Raw genomic sequence first — 22,331 nt, forward strand, 5'->3', positions numbered from 1 at the left:
TGAGCGAACATAATAACGACTTATTATAGAATCCGAACATGATTTCTATCGTGATACATTGTATTATTAAAGGCTGCAAGTCCACTCCAAAAATAATTTGCTTTTAACAGAGGCAGAAAAACAAGAGAAACAGAGCAAAGCAAATTTGAGTAAAATCGGGTAACTAATAGATTTTTTTTTTTTAAGTATGACAAACTATGGAACTTAGAAAATCATTACACAAATTGTAAATTTGGTTATCAGTTTGTGACGTCATTTCCTCACTATCGCCTCACGATTTGTATTTAAATAGTTTATAAAAAATCACATTTTCCATGATTTAACTGGAAAAATACTCTATATTAGTGCATCCACAAAAAACATATTACTATCAATATAACTTGGATGCTGGTGTGAGAAAATAAGATTTTTAAGGGGAAATTTCTGAGTTTATATTATCAATATAGAAGAAAGTGGATAGTGAGGCAATGATGTCACACACTCCTGATTGAGTTGCCAATTTGTCTTGTGATTGTCATTAAAAATTCACAACTTTCTTATTAGTTATCCGATTTTGCTCACACCTTTTTCGATTGGTTTGTCTGATTTGTCTGCTTCTATTGAAAGTAAGTTATTTTTGGAGTGGACTTGCCCTTTAAGTGAGTCTGACAAATCAAATTTCATAGGTGCTAATATTTCTTACACCATTAAAGAATTGTCTATGACTTTCATGGTCATAAAACGTGAAAATGGTGTATTATGCTGAACATGTACGGCATGATCGAGTAAAATTGAACGGACTCATCAATAATTGTGACGTATATCATGGGAATAGGGAGGGGGCGTGACCCAAAAACACTGAACCTGCCCCACCACCTAAACACTCTCCTGAACGATTGTCAAGATCCCTGTGACCTACGCTCTGACCTTACAAGTCAGATTATGGAAACAGACTCTCGAGTTCCTTCCATGCAGAGTCATTATCCATCAAGAGTTTGTCCCCCAAAACGCGAATCTCGAACGGTAACTGTAATGAAAACCCTTCTGGCGGTGTTAGCAGACACCCGCATAGCCATGGGCACAAGGGGACCAAGGGCCAGGACCTTAACCCTTCTCCTACCCCTTTTGTGTGTCATATCTCCCCCCCCCCCCGTATTACAATTCTGAGTCTGACACAGTGGCAGACAAAACAACTCGATAACGACCGATGTCATAATCGACAACATTGTGGATGAAACAACATCTTTATCTTCAAAATAGGTGTTCACCGGGAAACGTCTGGAGTTTGCCCCCCTTTTTTACTTCAAGAATAGAATATTTCGTCATCGTTGGGTGGTTGTAAAATAAACACGCACGCTCCGAGAGGATCATATATCTTTTGTATTTACAAGCTCCAGCACCATAACGCGGAACCCTAATCGGCGAGTGCTGTATATTTGACTAGCAGATTTCATACAGTTCGTTCTGTTACACGAGGTTTTCCGGCTACTATACCCGATGTCTGGCGTATAGCACTAACTCTTGATGTTATACAGCGGTGGATAATTTTGTCAAATTCATGTCATATTTTGCGATCCAGTCATCCTTCTTGGAACCCAGATTGTTTTGCTCTGCGATCAAACAAGTTAAACTTGTCCACGAAGTTGAAGTTGCTTCCATAACACTGCTTGATGTTTCAAGATACAATAGGCCTACCATTATTTTAAACGTCATCAGTTTTTGATAACACCGGGGAATTTCTAGAGCCATATTCTGGGAATTTCATTATATGAAATAATTCTTAACATTTTAACCCCTGGAAAACATCATCGGAACATACAGCTTGACAAAGAAACTTTTTAAAGTATTCATTCATTCGCGCCTTTGGACTGATCAGAGTTAGTCTCATTATACTGGAACAGAAGTCAGAGGTGAATATGGCAAGGATTCTTTCATTGTATGCTCTGATCGTCGTCGTCATCATGAAGTCGACGGCATCGACGGCAGCGACAACGACAGCTGAAGGGACCACTGAATTAGAAACCATCATGATCACAGGTTAGTATGGACACATTATTATACATGATAGTAATATATTCGATTAGACATAAAGGTGTACATTAGACAAATAAGTATCATTAATGTTCTCCTATGTTTATTAAATATAATTCATTTCTATTACTATAACTATTACTAATACTTTTACTGTAACTATTACTATCACTTTTATATTGATATTAGTAATACTATTACCATTACTGTTTATGTTAAGATTACTACGATTGCTATAAGTACTACCATGAGCATTATTATCATTACTACTGATATAATTACTTTTAGTCTTTAATATTACTTTCAATATTTGGTCTACGATTACTATACTATATTACTATATTACTGTATTACTATATCAATCGATTACTATATCACTATTTTTATTAACTATTAATAGTACTATTACTGTATTATAAACTGAGTTATTTTACTTTATTCTCTCTCTCTCTCTCTCTCTTAAAGAACTGTATACATGTTAGTTCTACGACAAATTGATTGGTGAATATAACTTTGTCAAGCCCAGGAAAAAGCTATATTCATGATGCATCTTTGAACCTTCTATCTTTCTCTCACCTTTCACCTTCTTTTTTCTTCCGCCCTTTTCATCCCTCTTTCTGTCCCATATATTACTCTTCATCCCCCCTTCTCTCCGCTCCCAATCTCCCCCTTTACACCCCTCTCTCACCTCCGTTTCTCTCTCCCCTCCCCCCTTTGTCTCTCCCACTCTCTATCTTCTCTCTCTCTCTCTCTCACTCTCTCTCTCTCTCTCTCTCTCTCTCACTCACTCACTCACTCACTCTTTCTCTATCCCACTCACTCTCTTAGGATCAAATTTTCCCTTTTTAGGACACTGCACCCTCAATCGGAATTCTGAAAAAATGTCCGTCTAAAACTTTTTATTTATTATATAGATATTCATTATTTTCTTTTTTATGCTCTTAAAAATGTTTTTTACCGTTCCCATGGATGCAGGCAGGAAACATTTTGTATTTCACGTGAATACCAACTTTATGCGATCCCCATTTTGTCGTATGACTTTGTAATACTGTTTGATAATCCTAAACAAAGACTTCCTGCTTACAGTTACTAATCTAAGATTAAGACTAGAACTAAATTACGTCGTAAATATAACTATAGGACAAACTGATTAATATTTGAATATTACTGTATGTATGTATGTATGGGTGTACCATGTGATGTATGCATGTGTGTATGTTGGAGTGTGTGTGTTTTTTCTTCATTTTTTCTTTTTTCTTGTACACCGGAAAGGCCAACATGTTGAAAAACTTCTAAATGTGTGGGCTTATTAATCACATGTGAGACATGGAAACTAAAATAAACCACAAATCAAGGCGGAATATGGACTATGCAGAATAATGTTCATCGGTGATTAAAAAAAAATACATATGGGTCTATTTATTTCATATTCCGTTGCCTTGTTTGGTTAACACGTAATTTTAGATGTATGAAAATGAAAAGCCTAAAATGTCACTTTAGTGCCTGAAACACGCATATTAAACTTCGAAGTGTTCCCACCAAAGATGTTTCACCAAATTTTGTTTATGAATGATATAAAAGATTGATTGGTACTGTCGTTTTTTTTAAGAAAGCCAGCAAGAAATCATATGGTGACCTCCATGACCTAGAATAGTTTCAGCGTATGATTAGACCTACTCCCTAACTGTATTGGATAAGAATCCATGAAAATCCACTTTAGGGGAGTCATAATCTCACCTCATTTTAGTTGAAATGGACGTTTTAAAAAAAATGAATAAAAACGAAAACAAAAAATGAATGGTAGCATTCGTTCTTATAAGTGAAAATCTACCACACTTAGGAGTGGTTTTTACCAGAATTTGGAGTGGGTTAAACTCTTAAAGAAGAGATTTCTGATATGACCACTCCTCAAAATATTATAAGGAAAGACAAGTCATGACATCAGTAAGTCAAATTTGTCTATAGCGACCGCCCAAGGAAAACACAAAAAGGGGTCTTTGTAGACAGGCTCCTTTAGTATTTGTTTCAATGAGAAGCCATTTTCATGTGGTCTTTGGAGACAGGTGGTCCTTGTAGACAGATGGTCACTAAAGCAGATTGCCTTTATTATCTAGCTAGTATCAAAATATGGTTGACCGGTAAAGGATAGTGTTTATTAAGTAATGTTGGTAGCTGGACTTGCTGAATGTTTCATACTTTCTCAGCCCGTTACTTTTTCCGGGTTGGATGTCATTACTTCTTTCTTTTTAAATCAATACAGCAGATGATCAAATTTATAAAAGGTTATAATTCACTGTCAAGCTTAAGGGTTTATGTAATTTCACAGATATATTAAGTGAAGAATAAATGATGAAACAACCGTAGGAGATACAAAAAAATACGAATTTTCGGCTTTAAGCCTTCGTCTATTAAAAAAAATATGTTCAAAGCAAGCGTTTCCTTGTGTTTTCTTCACTTGTCTAGTTTCGTCAACAACCGCAGGACTATTTTTATTGTTTTAATATACATGTATATAATATACATTTAATTCCTAGACGTTTAAAACACCGGAAATACAGCATCATAATAATGATATAGCTTTTCTGCCTTATTTCTGTTATATCTACTTTTTGTTCATTTCTGGCGTTTTTGTAGGATGTTTTATTAGTATGAGAAAGTCAGGTCTTTTTAGGTATATAGGTCCACATTTTTTTCCTTTTCATATAAATTATGTGTTTTGCTCTTAGCTCACATACATTACTTGGCGTTAATGGTTTAAGATCTTCACTAGGCTTGTTTTTGTGGTGAAAAATTAACACTTATTCCAACTGTACAAACACTCATACTGTCCAGAATACAACATAACGCGTGGAAAATCATATAATTACCGCATCATTACGATAAAACCAAACGACTGCGTATCTCTAGCTAATGATTAACCTGTACCATATGTTAAGAACAAACAAAAACCAATTAATATCGAGTATTTTATTAGCGAATATACGCCCGGCGCTCTCACACCATGTCGTAAATTTCCATTTGTATCACAGAATGAACTTAAACTTAGACATTAACCCCCCAAAATCGAAACATTCTTGTATAGTACTTCCATCAGATATGCATGATCATTAGATTAGTAAAATATCGAAGATAAAGAAATTTTGTGCACTAATCATATCACTATTTTAGTGAACATGATTCGGGAGCAGTAAAGCCACATATCATGTTCCCAATCCATCGACTGTTTAATAGTCATTAGTTTTAACGTACTTGTTTTATGCCGTATCCGGACACCTACCCCCTGGACATCCACCCCCGGCTAACCACCCCAGTCAACTACCCCCTAGGGCAACCATCATCTAGGACGACTACCCCCGGGACATCTACCCCCCGGACAACTACCCCCAAGACAACTACCCCCGCCCTCTGACAACTACCCCCTAGGATAGTTGTAGGGGGTAGTTGTCCAAGAGGATGATTGTCGTAGGGGGTAGTTGTCCGGGGGGTAGTCGTCCTAGAGGGCGGTTGCCCTAGGGGGTAATTGTCCTAGAACCGTTTTATGCGGTCTGTTGTCGGTCTCGTTGATTTGACTGAGATATATCCATGCGCACACTGTTTCTTGTTCTTCAGGAGATCAGGAGCGGGTCTAAAAGAGAACTTTTTTGTGGGGGGGGGGGGAGGGGGGAACAGGGATTTCATTCATTTTCTAAATTACTTGTGCCTCGCTTAAATTCATTAATTATCAAGTTTTATTTTTTTCTTGAGCCCTGTACTATGACTTATATTTCCTCACTTTAAAACTTAAAAGAAAATGTTATGTTACTGCAAAATAGGGGCAAGATTTGATACGCTTTATTATCATTACACAAAATAGTCTGTAAGGAATACCATGGTCGTATCCTTTTTTTTCTTTAGGCAAGCTGATGCCCGGTGCAGCAAAAATTCCGTGTGAATCTGTATAGTTCTTTCACCTTAGGTATTTCGGCTTTGGTTGTTTAGTGATTATTATTAGGGTTTTACCCTATATTCTCCTTTTGAATGACCTCAGGCCCGCTCAATATTATACATTCCAAAGATTTTGTTGACGCAAGATAGTATCTATCTTTATAATGTTCTATCGTTATCTTAAATGGTAATATTCATTTATTTCAACGCCCAAAGTCAAATATGTATTTATTCTTCGACTGATTTATAATCATAGAACAAACAATTGCCCCGGAAAGAGCAGCATCTCTTATGAAAGTAGACTTTGCCTCATGAGATGAAGACGTAAAAACAACGATATAGTTATCCAAATGATATATAATTAATTTGTAGTCCACATATTTGCCGAGGTGTGGTCATGTGATTACATAGTGAAAGAAGTTGTCTTGAACCAAGTTGGAAAGGGAAGTTTCATAGGTGTAAATGAAATGCTATGATGTTCCCCGTTATCATATTTCGACATCAATGTCGACCAATAATATGCTATCAATTAGGCTTTAAAACTGTTTCACTTGCTGTATCGCCGGGGGAAGGGACACACATTCTAAGCAAATATTTTGTCGGCACTTCAGGAGAACAAATATTTGAGTAAAATATAATGTTACTAAAAAGATATATGTGTCATGGTCAACGTATTTGCGTGTGTGTGTGTGTGTGTGTGTTATGGAGAGAAGGTGAGTGGGGGAGAGCTAGGGGGATGAAATAATAGCTGAACGTATGAACTTAAATATCTATCAGCTTAATATATTCACAAAGGTATGATCCAACTCCCATTCCTTCAGTATGGTCATTGCTGTTTTTGTCGTTATTCTTTATTGTCACATTCTTTTTTTATTGAATATGACAACAGAAAGCATGTAGAATTCAAGTATTCAAGCCTAGGCGACTGTCTGAATACGAAGGATAGTACAATGCGGAAAATAATATACTTTATTATACATTTAAAACAAATGATTATTGTTATTATTATTATTAGTGTTATTATTATTATTATTTAAAAAAAAAATGTTATTGCTATTATCATTTTCATTATCATTTTCTTAAGTAATAGTAGTATTAGTAGTAGAACTAGTGGTATTGATTAATTCATTAATTATTTTGCATCAATTATCATTAATAATAATGGTTTACTGGAAAGGAAAATAAAATATTTTGTGGGAGCTTTAAAAATTAACTCCTCGTTAATCGGGGGGGGGGGGGGCGGGAGGGGGGGGGGGGCGAGGGGAGGGGGTAGTGAGCACCATTTGTTTGTGTTTTTCCCCCCGGAAATTTGAAAATCGCTGTTTAAATCCATATAATTATTTGTCATCATAATTATTATTATAAAGTGTACTAAAGCTTTACTTTTTACGCGACAGGGCCTACGACAGGACCCACGGCGGATTCTACGACTGAGCCGCCTCAGACGGGGCTTTCGACAGGGCTTATGACAGGGCCTACGACGGCAACTATGGGAGATTCTACGACAGAGCCGCTTCAGACAGGGCTTACGACATGGTTTACGACAGGGCCTACGACGGTAACTATGGGAGATTCTACGACAGAGCCGCTTCAGACAGGGTTTACGACAGGGCCTACGACGGTACCTATGACGGATCCTACGACGGAGCTGCCTCAGACAGGGCATACGACAGGGCTTATGACAGGGCCAACGACGGCACCTATGACGAATCCTACGACGGAGCCGCCTCAGACAGGGCATACGACAGGGCTTATGACAGGGCCTACGACGGCACCTATGACGGATCCTACGACGGAGCCGCCTCAGACAGGGCATACGACAGGGCTTATGACAGGGCCTACGACGGCACCTATGACGGATCCTACGACGGAGCCGCCTCAGACAGGGCATACGACAGGGCTTATGACAGGGCCTACGACGGCACCTATGACGGATCCTACGACGGAGCCGCCTCAGACAGGGCATACGACAGGGCTTATGACAGGGCCTACGACGGCACCTATGACGGATCCTACGACGGAGCCGCCTCAGACGGGGCTTTCGACAGGGCCTACGACGGGAATGACGACAGATTCTAGGGAGGGTTCTTCGACGGATACTACGACGGAACCTAAGACGGAACCTAAGACGGAACCTCAGACGGAACCTAAGACGGAACCTAAGACGGAACCTCAGACGGAACCTAAGACGGAACCTAAGACGGAATCTCAGACGGAACCTAAGACGGAACAACCCAGAGTTGGCCCGGTCCCAGAACCAACATTGCCTGACTTAGGTAAGTTAACTCACATGCCCAACGTAATCAATCCAGCAAGATAGGAATTGAATCCAGAACAGTTTTACGCGTTAATTCCCCTAAAATTATTACAGTGACATCAATAGAACCGACGAACTAACGTATAGAGAATAACATATCGCGAATGAAGCATATTTTAACGCAACTAGGTTATATAAAAGAAAAAATTCGTTCAAAAGTTAATCCTGTCATTAGAAGTTATATTTTATTGCATTCATTTTGCCAAATAAGCAACTAAAAATTCAAGTTAATTTTGTCACAGTCGAAATAGTGTATTCCATTTATTTTCCAAAAGAAATATTATTAGTTATGTGGAAGTGAAAAATTTGAACTTACGGTAAAGGGTTATACGCCGAGTTGGAGAGATAGCTTATGTTTTAATGTCAATGTATTTACAATTGCCACTCCAGATCATATTTTGACATGGACAAGAAATTCTCTTTTTACCGGAAATATTTACTTCCACTGCAATCAATCTCTTTCTTTTTTGAGAGACAGATAATACATAAGAGGTATATTAATTTCATGTTCAATATTGCAAGAATAATCTGAATTTTGAGGTGAAATTATGAGTAGTGGACTGGCAAAAACCTGCAGAAGCTGATTCTGTTCATTCAAACCCAGTCTCTGTTGCACCTCTATAATGAATGTATTCATAAGTTTCCTCTTTTTGTTTTCATATGCATTTTAGATGAAGATTCCGCTAAAACTTATCAATTCGAATTCGCTGTAGACGAGGACACAACGAAAGGTTGTAGGAGCGATAACTTGTCTTCTCCAGCTTGTGATGCATTCACGTATAATGTGACACAGGAGGTAAGGGCAGTCACTGTACTTATTACAAATGTACTACTATCATTATTACTACTACTAGTACTGTTACTTTTACTCTAGTCCTAAATTATGGAATGGCCTTCCTGAAGACATCAAAAAATGTTTATCCTCTGATTCTTTCAAAACTCATCTCAAAACATTCCTTTTCAAGTCTTGATCGTTTTTCCTGTTTACACGCGCCTTGAGCACTCCACAGAGTGGATTTGGCGCGATATAAGTTACATTATTATTATTATTATTATTATTATTATTATTATATTTATTATAACAATAATAATAATGATAATAATAATAATAATAAGAATAATAATAATGATGATAATAATAATAATGATAATAATGATATTGACAATAATGATAATAATGATAATTATAATAATTATAGTAATAATAATAATAATAATAACAATATTAACAATAATAACAATATTAACAATAATAACAATATTAATGATTATAATAATATAGATATAATGACTTCTATGAGAGGAATAGTTGTTTAATAGGCTCAAGGGGATGTTGCATCTTGCTATCACCCGCACAAGGGGTGATAGCAAGATTCAACATCCCCGAGAGCCCATAAAACAACTATTCCTCGAATATTAAAGCAGTCAAATAATACAAGTGCGACTTACCAATCATGGTTATCAAGTTTGTCTACACTATCGAGGTCTGTGTTGATAACTTGCAGGTATACCAAGTCTTCAAATATTTTTAGAGAGAATTTCACGGGTCTTTTGGTGTTCTTGCTGTCTGCAGAATTAATCAATTCTTGTAATTGATCATCATCAAGAAGTTCAAAGCTATAAAAAAAAAAAAAAAAAAAAAAAAAAAGAAGTTCAAAGCTAGGAAGAGTCTCTTCAGCCATTTTTTTGTTTACCTTCTTTGGACTTAAAATAAAGTAGAAACTAAAAAATCGGAGTTTACATGTACTATGTAGGCCTACAATCGAGATAAAATGTAGCGACCAAATTAATCGCACAAAAACTGTATGGTAGCGGCGCTGCGCACAAACTAAGATCGCAACTACTATCCTGGTACCCGGAATCTTGCGGGAATATCACTCATGAACTATTGACCATTACTGGCATTGTTCGTCTCTTTACGGAAGAATGGCTAAAATCACGACTGCAATTTCAACCAATCAGATGGCTAGATTTCTAAAGAGAGGTATATAATAATAATTATATACCTCACTTAAGAAATCCAGCCATCTGATTGGTCGAATTGCATTCATAAACTTCAACTGTTCCTGTAAAATTCTCGGTAACCATGCTTAAAACATTTCAATATTTTTAATAACCATGGTTATTAAAAATAGTTGGTCAGCCTCCATGGTTACCCCATAGGTTTACATGTTAAAAAATGGTTTGAGCGATGGAGGATGCCGTATGTGTGCGAAGGATTGGTCGGTAATTTCAATACAATTGAATCTCGATCGATCTTACCGACAATTTTATCTTGCATTGTTGACATGAAGACGAAAATAAACTTCCAAAAACAAAAAAACAACATCTGCCGATAGATCTTGATCTAAGTTCGTGCCAATATGCATTGCAAAAGTAAAAGAAGAGTCCGTATATGGAGCTTTGCGAAGCATTCATCACACGCAAAGCCGGTTTCAATCCATTTTAATGTATATATTGGAGAAAACTGCCAAGCATGTTAACGGCGGGCCATAGCCGAGTGGTCTAAGCGTTGGTTTTCGGTACACCTCTTGTTGTACGCAAGAGTTCGAATCCCGTCTTCGACAAAAATGATAAATATTTTTAATTTTTCATTTTTTAGTCTATTTTTTTTCGGCATATAAAAGTATTAATGACTGCTTTAATATTCGAAAAATAGTTGTTTTCATACGCTCTCGGGAAGGTTACAATTGGGCTATTCCCCTCGGCAAGCCTCGGGGAATAGCACAATTCTAACCTTCCCTTGAGCGTAATAAAACAACTATTTCTCTCAAAGCAGTCATTAATACTATACTATAACCATGGGAATAATAACTATGATAATAATGAAAATAATAATAATAAAGATAATAACTATAACAATAATAACGGGTTCTTGTATAGCGCTCATGTCTCTCAGACTTGACACTCTTGGCGCTCCACGATAAGCAACGAAAGATGATGACATGTTGAACGCCAACCAAATTTCGAACTATAAATGAATGCAACTAATATGAAGTAAAGTATATAACTATAGTGAGACATATTGTGTATTTCTACTGCATCTGTAGATTAAGTTATTCGAAATGCGTGTTGGGCCAAATTGTGCAGTGTTTTTTTTATCTACACTTTGTACAAATGAAAGTCATTAGTTTCTTAGCATAAAACTGTACGGACGATCAAAACATGTTACAATATTGCTAGTGACACTGTTTGCATACAAAGATTACTTTCACATGCTTAATGCTCCTGATATCTCATGCCGTGATCTTACCAAAAAGGTTCGAATATCTGTTGCAAGATAGTAACGAAATCCTAGGGATGATGTTGCTGTACATGATATATAATTTATTTAATCTAGACTTTAGGCCTGGGCATTACAAAATTGTACTATCGGTAGAGTCTCCCTTTATATCGTACAATCTCTCAAGAGTTTTGACATACTTTAGTAATATTGATAAAACTTTCCTCCGTTTTCCAACCTCAATTTTTTACGTCTGTGTATGTTTATTTAGCTGAAAACTGTGTATGGAGAGAGTGATGCCTTCGAGTCTGTTGAGGTTGTTTTAAGGTAAGGTTTACTTCATTTCTCCATTACAATAAATACCTCAGAGTTCCGCGGACTGTTTGATCATAAATGTTTTGAATTAGTTAAAACCATTCAAAAGCTCTGAAATCGCTGTAATTGATTGGCTGTGAGCAGTTAAAAAAAAAAGAGGTTTGGCAGCTGTTATATTTCAGTTTCAATTTGAATTTCAATCACGATTCCTATTCGAATTCTAATTTCAATTCCGTTATAATAATTGTGGAAATAGTTAGTGAGTAGATTTTTAGATAGACTTATAAATATCAGGAAAAACAAGGTCAGAGAGACATTGAATAAAAATATAAAATAAGAGGTCCCATCTCGACTAAAAACATTTACTCAATTAAATCTGAAATACAAGTGGAAAATCATAATGACTGTTGTCGCTCATAATCAACGTTACCTTCTTCACTATGTTTTTTGATGAGTTTTCAACTCTTGTTTACTTTTTTTCTTCACATTTGTCGTTTTCCATCACAATCCTCTTGGTCTTTTTGTTTTACATTCCTGCATTTTTCTTTCTCAACACTAGAACCATAACTTTACTATTATTCTTTTGCCTCTTCAGGCAAGTATTTTTTTTGGTACCCAATACGAAGTTTATGTTGATTTTTTTCTTCCATTATCACGTCATATACTTTACTGTGAGGTACCGATGCTTTTTCCCCTTTCCTGTCCTTCATAATTCATTCCAATTTTGTTTGTCAATTTGCTCATTGATAATTATCATGGTTATCATGTACTTTATTCCAATTTTGTTTGTCCATTTCTTCCGATTGATAATTATCATTAACGGATAAGCATAAATTAAAGATTAAAGATACTTTGTGTCGTTGTATGTTTGTATATGTATGCAAAGCACTAACTGGAAAGGCCAACCTCTATTCAAGAACTACTTTAATTTTTGGCTAAATGAGATTAATGAATAAAGAAGAAAATAAAAGATACCGCGATTTTACAAACGTCGTGATTTACGGTTGTAGGATATTGGGCATAGTTGCTAGCAACTTGCATCATAAAAAGTCGCGGTGATAATAAAATCTTCCAGTTTTGGGCTGTAGTGTAAATCGGGTCCATATTTTCTTTACCTCATTGTCTCTTTTAGAGAAGGCAGCGTAATCGTAGGCCACACCGTGACTTATTCGTATAACAAAATGACGGACGTACAAAGAATGGCCTCTGCTCAAGACATCTACGACGAAACCCTGGGCTCGGCGGTGGCCGACGGGAATCTCGGAGATTATACAGTTCAAAAGGATTGTGGGAAATGTGCTTCTCCTGAAGGTTTGTTTGTTATCGACTTGAATTGAATTGACATGACTTGAATTGAATGGAATTGAATGAAACTGAATGGGATTGAATGGAATTGAATTGCATTGAACTGAACTGAAATGAACTGAACTGATCTGAATTGAATTGAATTGAATTGAAGTTAACTGAGCTGAACTGAACTGAACTAAAGTGAATTGAATTGAATTGAACTGAATTGAATTGAATTGAATTGAAATGAATAGAGTTGAATCGAAAGTGAAGTTACTAATTTCAAAATCCACACGGCAATTCAAGGGTGAATTGCACGGAGTAACCGGAGTTTACATAGTTACTTAGTAAAATCACAAAGAGAAAATATCTTACAAATCTATACATACATGTACGTCATGGTCAAACCGTAACGTAAAGGAGAGAAACAGATATAGAGGAAGAGAGAGAGACAAGACAGAAAAGAGGGAAAACGAAACAGCGAGATAGAGGCAGAGGTGTGACAGTCGAGAGGAAGAAGGGATTGTTAATTACATAATAAGTGAGTGAATGGAATTAAATGATCATCTGTAATGTCACTAATGTCATGAAAATGCAGTATGGTCCAAGATCTTAATCATTAGTTATGAAGGTCGTAATGCTGTATTATGCATATCTTACCACTCTCATCCCTCTCATCTCGTCTCTCTTATCTTTTCCATTCCTCCATCTCTTTTTCTTTCCATTTTGATCATTCACATCGTAATCTTCTCCGTTGCTGTACTCCTCTAGTACACTATCCTTGTTTCACCTCTCTCACTCTCCTCCCCCTCCCATTTCCAATTTTACTTCTGCTCTTATTCAATTCTTACTCTCAACAACTTTATCTCATTATACCATTTCCTTGTTCTATATTTCTTTAATCTCCGCTCCTATTACTTTTGCTTCTCTCTATTTTAAGCTATTTGCTATATTTTCTGGTTTCCTCGTCGATTTAATGTATTCCACTGGGCTTTTTTTGTCTCTAACTACATACGGTGTGTTTTGTATTTCCCGTTTCCTTTGTCATGCACATGTGTTGCTATGGTAAATACTTATATTTACGTCTTATATGGGTGTGTGTGGGTGCGTGCGTGTGTGTGGGTGTGTGTATGCTTTAAAAAATGCTTTTAAAAAAGCGTGTATTTGTGTGTTATATGTAATCCTCATGTGTGATATTATGTTAATGGATGTTTATTTGACACTATTGTATTTTATGGAAATGGCCAGAGAATGATTGTTATTCCTATTGTACTTTTAGTTTTGAGCTTGACCAATAAACTGATTTGAATTGAATTATATTGAATGGAATAATTATTAAATATCCCGACAGCTAGGGTGAATTAGGTTAAGGTAATGTACTCTCAAAAAGATTGTAACTTCTGTTGAGGGGCATGTGGGAGGTACATGGAACATTATTATCTCTATATGATGTTTTTCTTTCTTTTGCGAGGGGCGGCCCCTTCTACCCCATTAGATCCGCTTTGAAATTCTGTAGTTCAAATTGGTATAAATGTTGTCTTTTTCTTTTTTCAGAAACGACCGACATTCTTAGTGAGGCTGTAATTGAGTGTGAGTCAGAATACTCCAAAGCAACTTATAAACCTTACTACTGGGTTTGTGAATCGATTTGCGTCTCCGAAAGCGACTACTGCAATAGTCATGGTATCTGTTGGCAAAGGGACGATATAGACACGCAGCCAATTTGCAGGTTTGTAGATGAATCCAAGGTTTGCAACGATAAAAAGACTGAGATACCAAGCTAGATTGTTATGAGTTGTTATCTATTACATGTACTCAATAGTGGTTAGAGGGGTACTCAAGTCCCCCCCCCAAAAAAAAAATAAAAAAAAATAGGGGATCTTACAAGCTCCCCCATAGATACGAGAAGATCATTTTGCAATAGCAGAGGTGAGTGATAAAGAGTACGAACAATATAATTTAATTTCGTTTATTTTTCAGTTCTGAATACAAAATAAAGTCAGTATAAATTAAAACATAAGAAATATAAGAAATATGAACATATTTTAAACAGAACTGGCTAGGACTTTAAGATAAGCATAGATTGATGCCTTGTGAGCCCTGATAATTAAGTACATGTACAAGCAAACTACATACATTAGGGTGTACCTATATGGGGCATCTCGTTTAGTATACATGTATAGTTAGGCAAGAAATACTGTTTGTCCATTTGCAATGTGAGAGGCTTTTATGTTGTTTCCCTGCATTCACCAGAACAACCCATGCTCATGTGTCTTTGAAACACGATTCTCACCTATAAATAGGGAAAGCCAATCGTCTGATGTACGATTTTTGTTCTTTCTCAATAGTAAATGAATTCTAGAAATATTTGATAATAAAAAATAAAAAAATAGTGACAATAATAATAATGATAATAATCATCAACACCATCGTCATAATGATGATGATAATGGTAATGAAGATTAATGATAATAATTTTTAATAATACTTTTGAATAATAATAACAATATATCAATAATGATAATGATGATAGTCAAAATCGTATGCTTCTTTTTTCTCTAGCAACATAATATCTAAAATATTTTCACTTTGTTTTTCAGCTGTGATTGGGAGAATGGCGTATGGTATTGGGGGTACAGGTGCCAGTATTACATGAACCAAACGTACCTGATCATTGGATGCTCGTGTGGGGCCGCTGTACTGCTCGTGCTTCTTGTGTGTCTTATTGCCTGTTGTGTTGTGAAATCAAAGGCAGTACCTGACAAGTAATTATGAATTTGATTTTATATTTGGGCCTTGATTTCTCATTTAAGGTACACTGTATAAGAGAGAGAGAGAGAGAGAGAGAATGGGATAAATAGAGGGATAGAGAGGGAGAGATGGAGAGAGAGAGAGAGAAAGAAGAGAATGTTCGGCACTTCCATTGTGCAATAGCCTTTAATTCGTGACACCGGACTTGATGGGAATACCATTAATAAATGTACAAGTCTCGTACACAGCGAATTGGATGTTTGAGGGGAAGTTATGATGATGACTTTCCTGGGGCGATTGGTGAAAAGGGCAGATCATTACTTAAAGAACTGTTGGTGGTAGAAGTAAAGCCACTCCCTGTGATGGATAAAATTCTCCTGAATTATTTGAATGTTGTCATATACCCCCCCCCCCCCCCCCCAAAAAAAAAAAAAAAAAAAAAAAAAAAAAAAAAAAAAAAAAAAAAAAAACATGCTTACGTGTCTTTAAAACGCCATTTTTATCAGCTGAATCCCCGAATGGTGTCATATTCCCCACGGGAACTCATGAGTATGTGTCTTTAAAATGCTATTTTCATCAGCTGAATACTCGAGTGATGTCAAATACACGTTGACAACCCATGCTCATGTGTCTTTGAAACACGATATCACCTTTAAATAGGGACACCCAAGAGTCTGATGACGTCATCAATGCCTTTCAAAATTTTGCTTACGATCACGCCGCCGAGACCGTCGTCTTCCCCCCTATCGACGACAACAACATCGATGATGGTGATATCTTGCAGCGAAGCCGACCCTATTCATATATCTACAACAAAGGAGAAGGCAATGCCAACGTAGGGTCGTCCAGCTTTATCGGAAATCAAAATGGCGGCGCTCAGAGGGTAAGTCAAATTAGTGGCGTAATGGGTGTCCACAGGGGCGGTCGAGCGACTTCCAAAGTGGGGGGGCACCAACAAAAAAGGGCACTTTCTGAAGAAAAAAGGGCACCTACAGTGGGAATCTCAAAGCGAAAATATACAATTTTTTTGACATTGGTACATACCCCTGCATTGTGATTACATTATCAGGGATGATTTCAATATTTGTTTCTCTTCATACATCATACAAGATATCGCTTAAGCATCATACTTTACAGTTGGGTGGGATGTCTGAATATGCATTTACGAGCTAGCGAAGCGAGCGAGAAAATTTTTAAAGATCTGCGAGGTCGCAGTGCGAAAAATTACATCTTATAAAGAGGAAAAAAACCAATCGTGATGGGGTTATAAGCACATTCTCATAACGGAAGACTGAAAAGACCTTTGATAACTTACATAATTATATCATCTTTAAATGTGAGCCAGCGCAGCGAGCGAACTTTGGGGGAAATTGCTCTTAGTCGCTTTAAATAAGGGGCATGTTTAATGATTTCATGAAAAGGGGACAATTATCGAAAGGGATAAGACACTCATAAAAAAAACAGAAAAGGAGCACGTGTCAAAGTACAAAGGATAATTATAAGAGGTGAACATGAGGCATTTTTTTCACCTGAAAAGAGGCACTCACCTGATGAAAAAGAGGCGTTTACGAAAATGGGAAATAGGCATTTGTTGACGGAAAAAGGGCACCCATCAGATTTTGATAGGGGCACTTATAAGAGGTGAAAAGAGGCACTGACCAGATATGAAAAGGGGCACTTATGAAAATGTAAAAGGGGCACTTATAATAAAGGAAAATGTGCATTTGTTGAATGAAAAGGGGGCACCGTTCAAATTTAAAAAAAAGGGCCGTTATGAGAAGGGGAGGGAGCTTTTTCTTTTTAATGGGTGCACTTATCATAAGGAAAAGGGGCACTTATAAGAAAGGGAAAGCGGTAGTTATGAGAAGGGGAAGGAGCTCTCTCTTTTTAATGGGGGCACTTATCATAAGGAAAAGGGGCACTTATTAGAAAGGGAAAGCGGTAGTTATGAGAAGGGGAAGGAGCTCTCTCTTTTTAATGGTGGCACTTATCATAAGGAAAAGGGGCACTTATTAGAAAATAAAAGGGGCACATGTTAAAATTAAAGGTGTGCTCATCCGAGTTTAAAAAAGGGGTAGTTATTAAAAGGAGAAGGGGCACTTCTTACAAAGGAAAAAAGGGGCAGTTGTCAAAGTACAGGAGCACCTCTCAGTTTTGAATAGGGCAATTATCAGAGGTGAAGGGGGCACTTATCAAAAGTGAAAAGGGGCACTTCTCGTACCTGAAAAGAGGCACTTACTAGAGATTAAAAAGGGCACTTATTAAAGATAATTTCAAGATTGATGAGAATGGAAAATGGACACTTATTGCAAAGGAAAATGGGAACGTGTCGAAGGAAAAGGGGCACGTGTCAAAATAAAAGGGCACTCGTCAGAGGTGAAAAGGGGGGAAGGGGCACTTTTATTTAGTAATAGGGGCACTTGTCAAAGTAAAAGGGGCACTTTTCCTATGTAAAAAGGGGCACTTTTGGGGTATCTGAAAAAGTGGGGGGCACTGTGCCCCCCCTGCCCCCCCGGGAGAACCGCCTCTGGGTGTCCACCCATTAAGGGGGCTCTGGAACGTTGGGGTCGCCGTTTTTACTCGGAAAATAGTCCTTCTTTGTATCCTCAATCTCCTTCTCTTCCTTTTTGTTCTCATTGTCCTCTTCTTTTTCTTCTCTTTCTCCTTCTTCTTCTTCTTCACCTTCTCCTCCTCCTTCTTCTTCTTCTTCTTCTTCTTCTCCTCCTCCTCCTCCTCCTTCTTCTTCTTCTTCTTCTTCTTCTTCTTCTTCTTCTTCTTTTTCTTCTTTTCTTTTTCCGTCAAATCAAATGATTTCACTCATGTTTGTGGCTCAAGTCAATTTTCTTTTTATTTGTGATGTAATGACAGGAGAGCCGACCGGAAGTGAACGAGGACGCCGCCAAGCGACAATCGAACGGTAGTGCGGATAACAGGCATTCTTCGTTAATGACGCCCAACGGTAGCTCTCAGCAGAGAAACCCAGACTTCTGGGGCAATCTCAATGAGCCGTCCGCTGAACATATCAAGCTTGAGCCATTTCTTGATCATTATGATGATAACGATAGTGTAAGAACTGATTTGTATTTTAAATCATTAAAAGATAGGGCTGTATATTGTGGGTTTAGGGTTAAACTTTCTCTGTAACTGACATTCATCTTTCAGTTCAACTTTTTTTCTTTTCGGGGGGGGGGGGGGGTCGTTTTATCAGCCAATGGTTGTTTTTAGAAAGTGTTTTTATTTGATCAATAAAAACATTATACATACGTCACAAACTATTTTTTTTTAAAACATGGCTAAAGAAAAGGAAATTACAAAGATGAAAGTGATATCAATTAACTAACAAATCTCAATAACTCAGCTTTACAACTATTAACAAGAACCCCAAATGCTTGACTCTCAGTGAATCAACTCGATTAAATTTCAACTTGTGTTTATGAATTGACTCCTCTCTGTATCATTTTGATAGCAACATTATTATTTCCATGATTTCCTTTTAACTGGTCGGATTATAAATGCTCACGTTCGCATTATCATCATTACTCTTAAAAAGTATATCATTTTGCCGGATATAATTCATAATTTGGTTGACTTTGTTAACGTTCGTCTCTATGGCGCCAAAAGGGCTTTAAACTTGATGTCAAATTATATTACTTAACATCCTTCTGGCTCCAAACAGAATGATCTAACTGAACAATACACTTTTTCTTTTGGTCACAGTTCAAGATTCAGCGACCTCGTATTAGTGCGCACTACGACTATTCCAACAACCCTGCTGCACCCAATATCTACCAGAGCATGGACCCTGCTCACACTGAGTATATCCCGGTATGATTATAGTCTTATTTCCCGATACAATCTGATTTACAATATTGCATTGAAAAGGTATACATGTTTCCCCGAATGTATACTTTGATATCCACGAAAGTATTGCATATATGCAATACAATATGTAATTGAAATTTCACTTAAGTTTTATTCTTTGAGGTCTTTGCCATTAAGAGGGTCCGGAGAACTTCAGAAAGGTCGGAAATCATTTTCATGACAAGGTAACTGTTTCTTTTCAGATGCCGTTTTTTCGTCATGGGACTTTATTGTTTCTGCTAGTAAAATATACATGCCATTCGTTGTGGAAAGAATTCAACTACGTCGTTATTTTTAAGATAGGCATGTAGTATGATAATTTCTTATGAAATAACCATCATGACAATAATTAATATTTGTTTTTTTTTAAATGTATTTATTATTATTATTTTTTTTTATAGGAAGCCGACTACGCACAAAGATGAACTCGAGTCTAGGCCATATTAAAATAACGCAATACCATACTGGACTCTATCTGTTGCCTGTATCCGGGTAGTGCACCCAAACTGACATTTTCAGAACAAGATTCGCAGCTTTCATTATCCAGTCGTCGGTCGGAGGAGTTCGATCTTTAATGATCGCACATGACGCACACAGCTATACAGTGATCACAACATTTCCTTTTTGATAGCCATATTATGTAACTATTTCATTTTCGTTTATTTGCCAAGAAAAAAATTCTATATCCCCGCGGACGATTTAAGTGCCTGAAATACATCCATGAAATACTACACAGAATAGGCCATATTTGTTATATTTACCTTTGGTAAATAAATTAATGACTTTTTTCTCTTTCTCTCTTTGCATTGTATGTATACGGATCCATAACATGTTGACAATACGATATTAGTTATTACCTATAATGCATGATTCTTTTTAGAAAATATTCATTTGGCGATCTATTTCATATCCAATGGCATTCTAATTTCTGTTAGAGACACCATGCCAGATATGAATAGGGATTGATTTAATTTCAATTCGATAAGCATGTATTATATTTTAAACATTCTTGAATTTGATTATAAGAGTGACGTAATATGACGCTTACCTTGATTTTCTTCTGGGCCTTCGAAGGCCGGGAATGGGGGAGGGGGGGGGGGGTTGTTTGTCAGCTCCATCCTATGCTGTATACGCCACATATGACTTATAAAATTATGATACTCGATTCTGACTCGAAGTACATTTTTCTGTCGTTCCTGATGTCAACAGCAAATATGCATGATGTGAAAAATGGTGTGACAAGGGGGGGGGGGGGGGGAGCAGTCCAAGTGGTTGCGCCGAAAATAATCCTGAATAAGTATTCACATTTCCCAGGAGAATGTGTTTGTACTGTGATGGAAAAGGACATAATATATGCAATGTTCCCTTCTAATATCCGAGTATAGGTTATGTGGGTGTATATAGGGGGCACGTACCCCTCTTCTTTCGGCTAGTACGCCATTGAATGTCAATTTGTTTTGCTTGCATTGTGTAACATGAACGCTGGCTTCGAAATGCCATATTTAAGTAGGTAAGGTTCTATACTAATCGCATTTGTGACAAATCAAAGCTATCTACAATTTACAAGTATGTATACAATGTGGATTAACATTCTGTAACAATGTCTATGATATCATATCAAATGATATACATGTATACTTACATTACTGACTTTGCATGGACAAGCTGCTACGATATATTATACTCAATATAACCATGTTAAATCTCACTGTATCATTATAATATAATTAATGATAAACAGTCATAAAATATAATGTATACTGCAAAAGTGACTTTGTGCCTTTTTACATGCGACGATGTATAGAATGACCAAACGGAATTATATGTAAATATGCATGTATACAAAGTTACCGACCTTATTATATGTGTTTAATATAATTATTTAATGTTACTCATTTTGTATATACACATGTTTTTCTAAAGCATATGTCATGTTTGTAACGAGTAAAAGAGAGGATAACACAACAGACTTATCTGTTTGTATAATATTGACAAGATTGGTTGGCTGATTATTGCCTTTAATTCCTATAAATTGTATAGATAACTGTTATATATTCAGAGATTTCTGAATAAATTATTTTCCATTACAGTACTACTTCATGTCTAGCTGTAGGGGTGAATTTATAGGATTCATTTCAAATTTATAATCATTTGCTGTTTACTTCTGAATAAATCCATGCATAGTTTTCATAAAATTGTACCAGGTATTGTTTTTTGAGTAGTTTTTTATGAATATGGAGGAAATTAATATTATTTAAAGAGAAAGTGCCCATATAAGCAGGGAAAAGAATGAAACAAAGAGATGAACGTTTGAGGAAAAATCTCCCTTTCTAGAGAATTTATTCCAAATTTGACCGTTTACTTATAGTTAGACAAAAGTTCGTTCTATGAATATTGATAGTGATGTCATAATGCACATACTTATACTCATTGGCCTAAAGAAATTGATATGTTGTTGTATATTTATTAGCCGGTGTGTTTAATGACAACCCAACCTTTACAATTCATTAGTATGAAAGCAGAAAAATAAGAGAAACAGACTGGCGAAAGTTTGAAATAAATCAAAATGGGTCCAATAATTAGATAATTATGAATGCTTAGAATATGAGACCAATAAATGTATGCAGAGCTCAGTGGCGAGAG

General features: G+C 36.5%; 1 protein-coding gene across 1 annotated transcript; it reads left to right on the forward strand.

Annotated features, from left to right (window-relative positions):
* The first annotated feature begins 1,189 nt into the window (after positions 1 to 1,189).
* On the forward strand, positions 1,190 to 20,537 carry LOC585323 (protein STU1). The gene is made up of 11 exons (XM_030974845.1): positions 1,190 to 2,016; positions 7,332 to 8,210; positions 8,923 to 9,047; positions 11,746 to 11,801; positions 12,922 to 13,100; positions 14,631 to 14,805; positions 15,677 to 15,841; positions 16,488 to 16,710; positions 18,696 to 18,893; positions 19,545 to 19,652; positions 20,090 to 20,537. The coding sequence occupies exons 1-11, from the start codon at positions 1,896 to 1,898 to the stop codon at positions 20,111 to 20,113; spliced, it is 2,253 nt and encodes a 750-aa protein (XP_030830705.1). The 5' UTR covers positions 1,190 to 1,895; the 3' UTR covers positions 20,114 to 20,537.
* Positions 20,538 to 22,331: the final 1,794 nt, after the last annotated feature.

Source organism: Strongylocentrotus purpuratus, unplaced genomic scaffold (genome assembly GCF_000002235.5).
Source record: "Strongylocentrotus purpuratus isolate Spur 01 unplaced genomic scaffold, Spur_5.0 spur5_scaffold_7, whole genome shotgun sequence".
In the NCBI taxonomy this organism is placed as follows: domain Eukaryota; kingdom Metazoa; phylum Echinodermata; class Echinoidea; order Camarodonta; family Strongylocentrotidae; genus Strongylocentrotus; species Strongylocentrotus purpuratus.

What these genes read in the sequence shown, in the direction of transcription:
- LOC585323 (XM_030974845.1), top strand. Translation starts at nt 1,896, where the DNA reads ATGGCAAGGATTCTTTCATTGTATGCTCTGATCGTCGTCGTCATCATG. An exon ending in ACCAACATTGCCTGACTTAG is followed by an intron (nt 8,211 to 8,922) that starts GTAAGTTAACTC and finishes TATGCATTTTAG; the next exon opens with ATGAAGATTCCGCTAAAACT. An exon ending in GAAATGTGCTTCTCCTGAAG is followed by an intron (nt 13,101 to 14,630) that starts GTTTGTTTGTTA and finishes TTCTTTTTTCAG; the next exon opens with AAACGACCGACATTCTTAGT.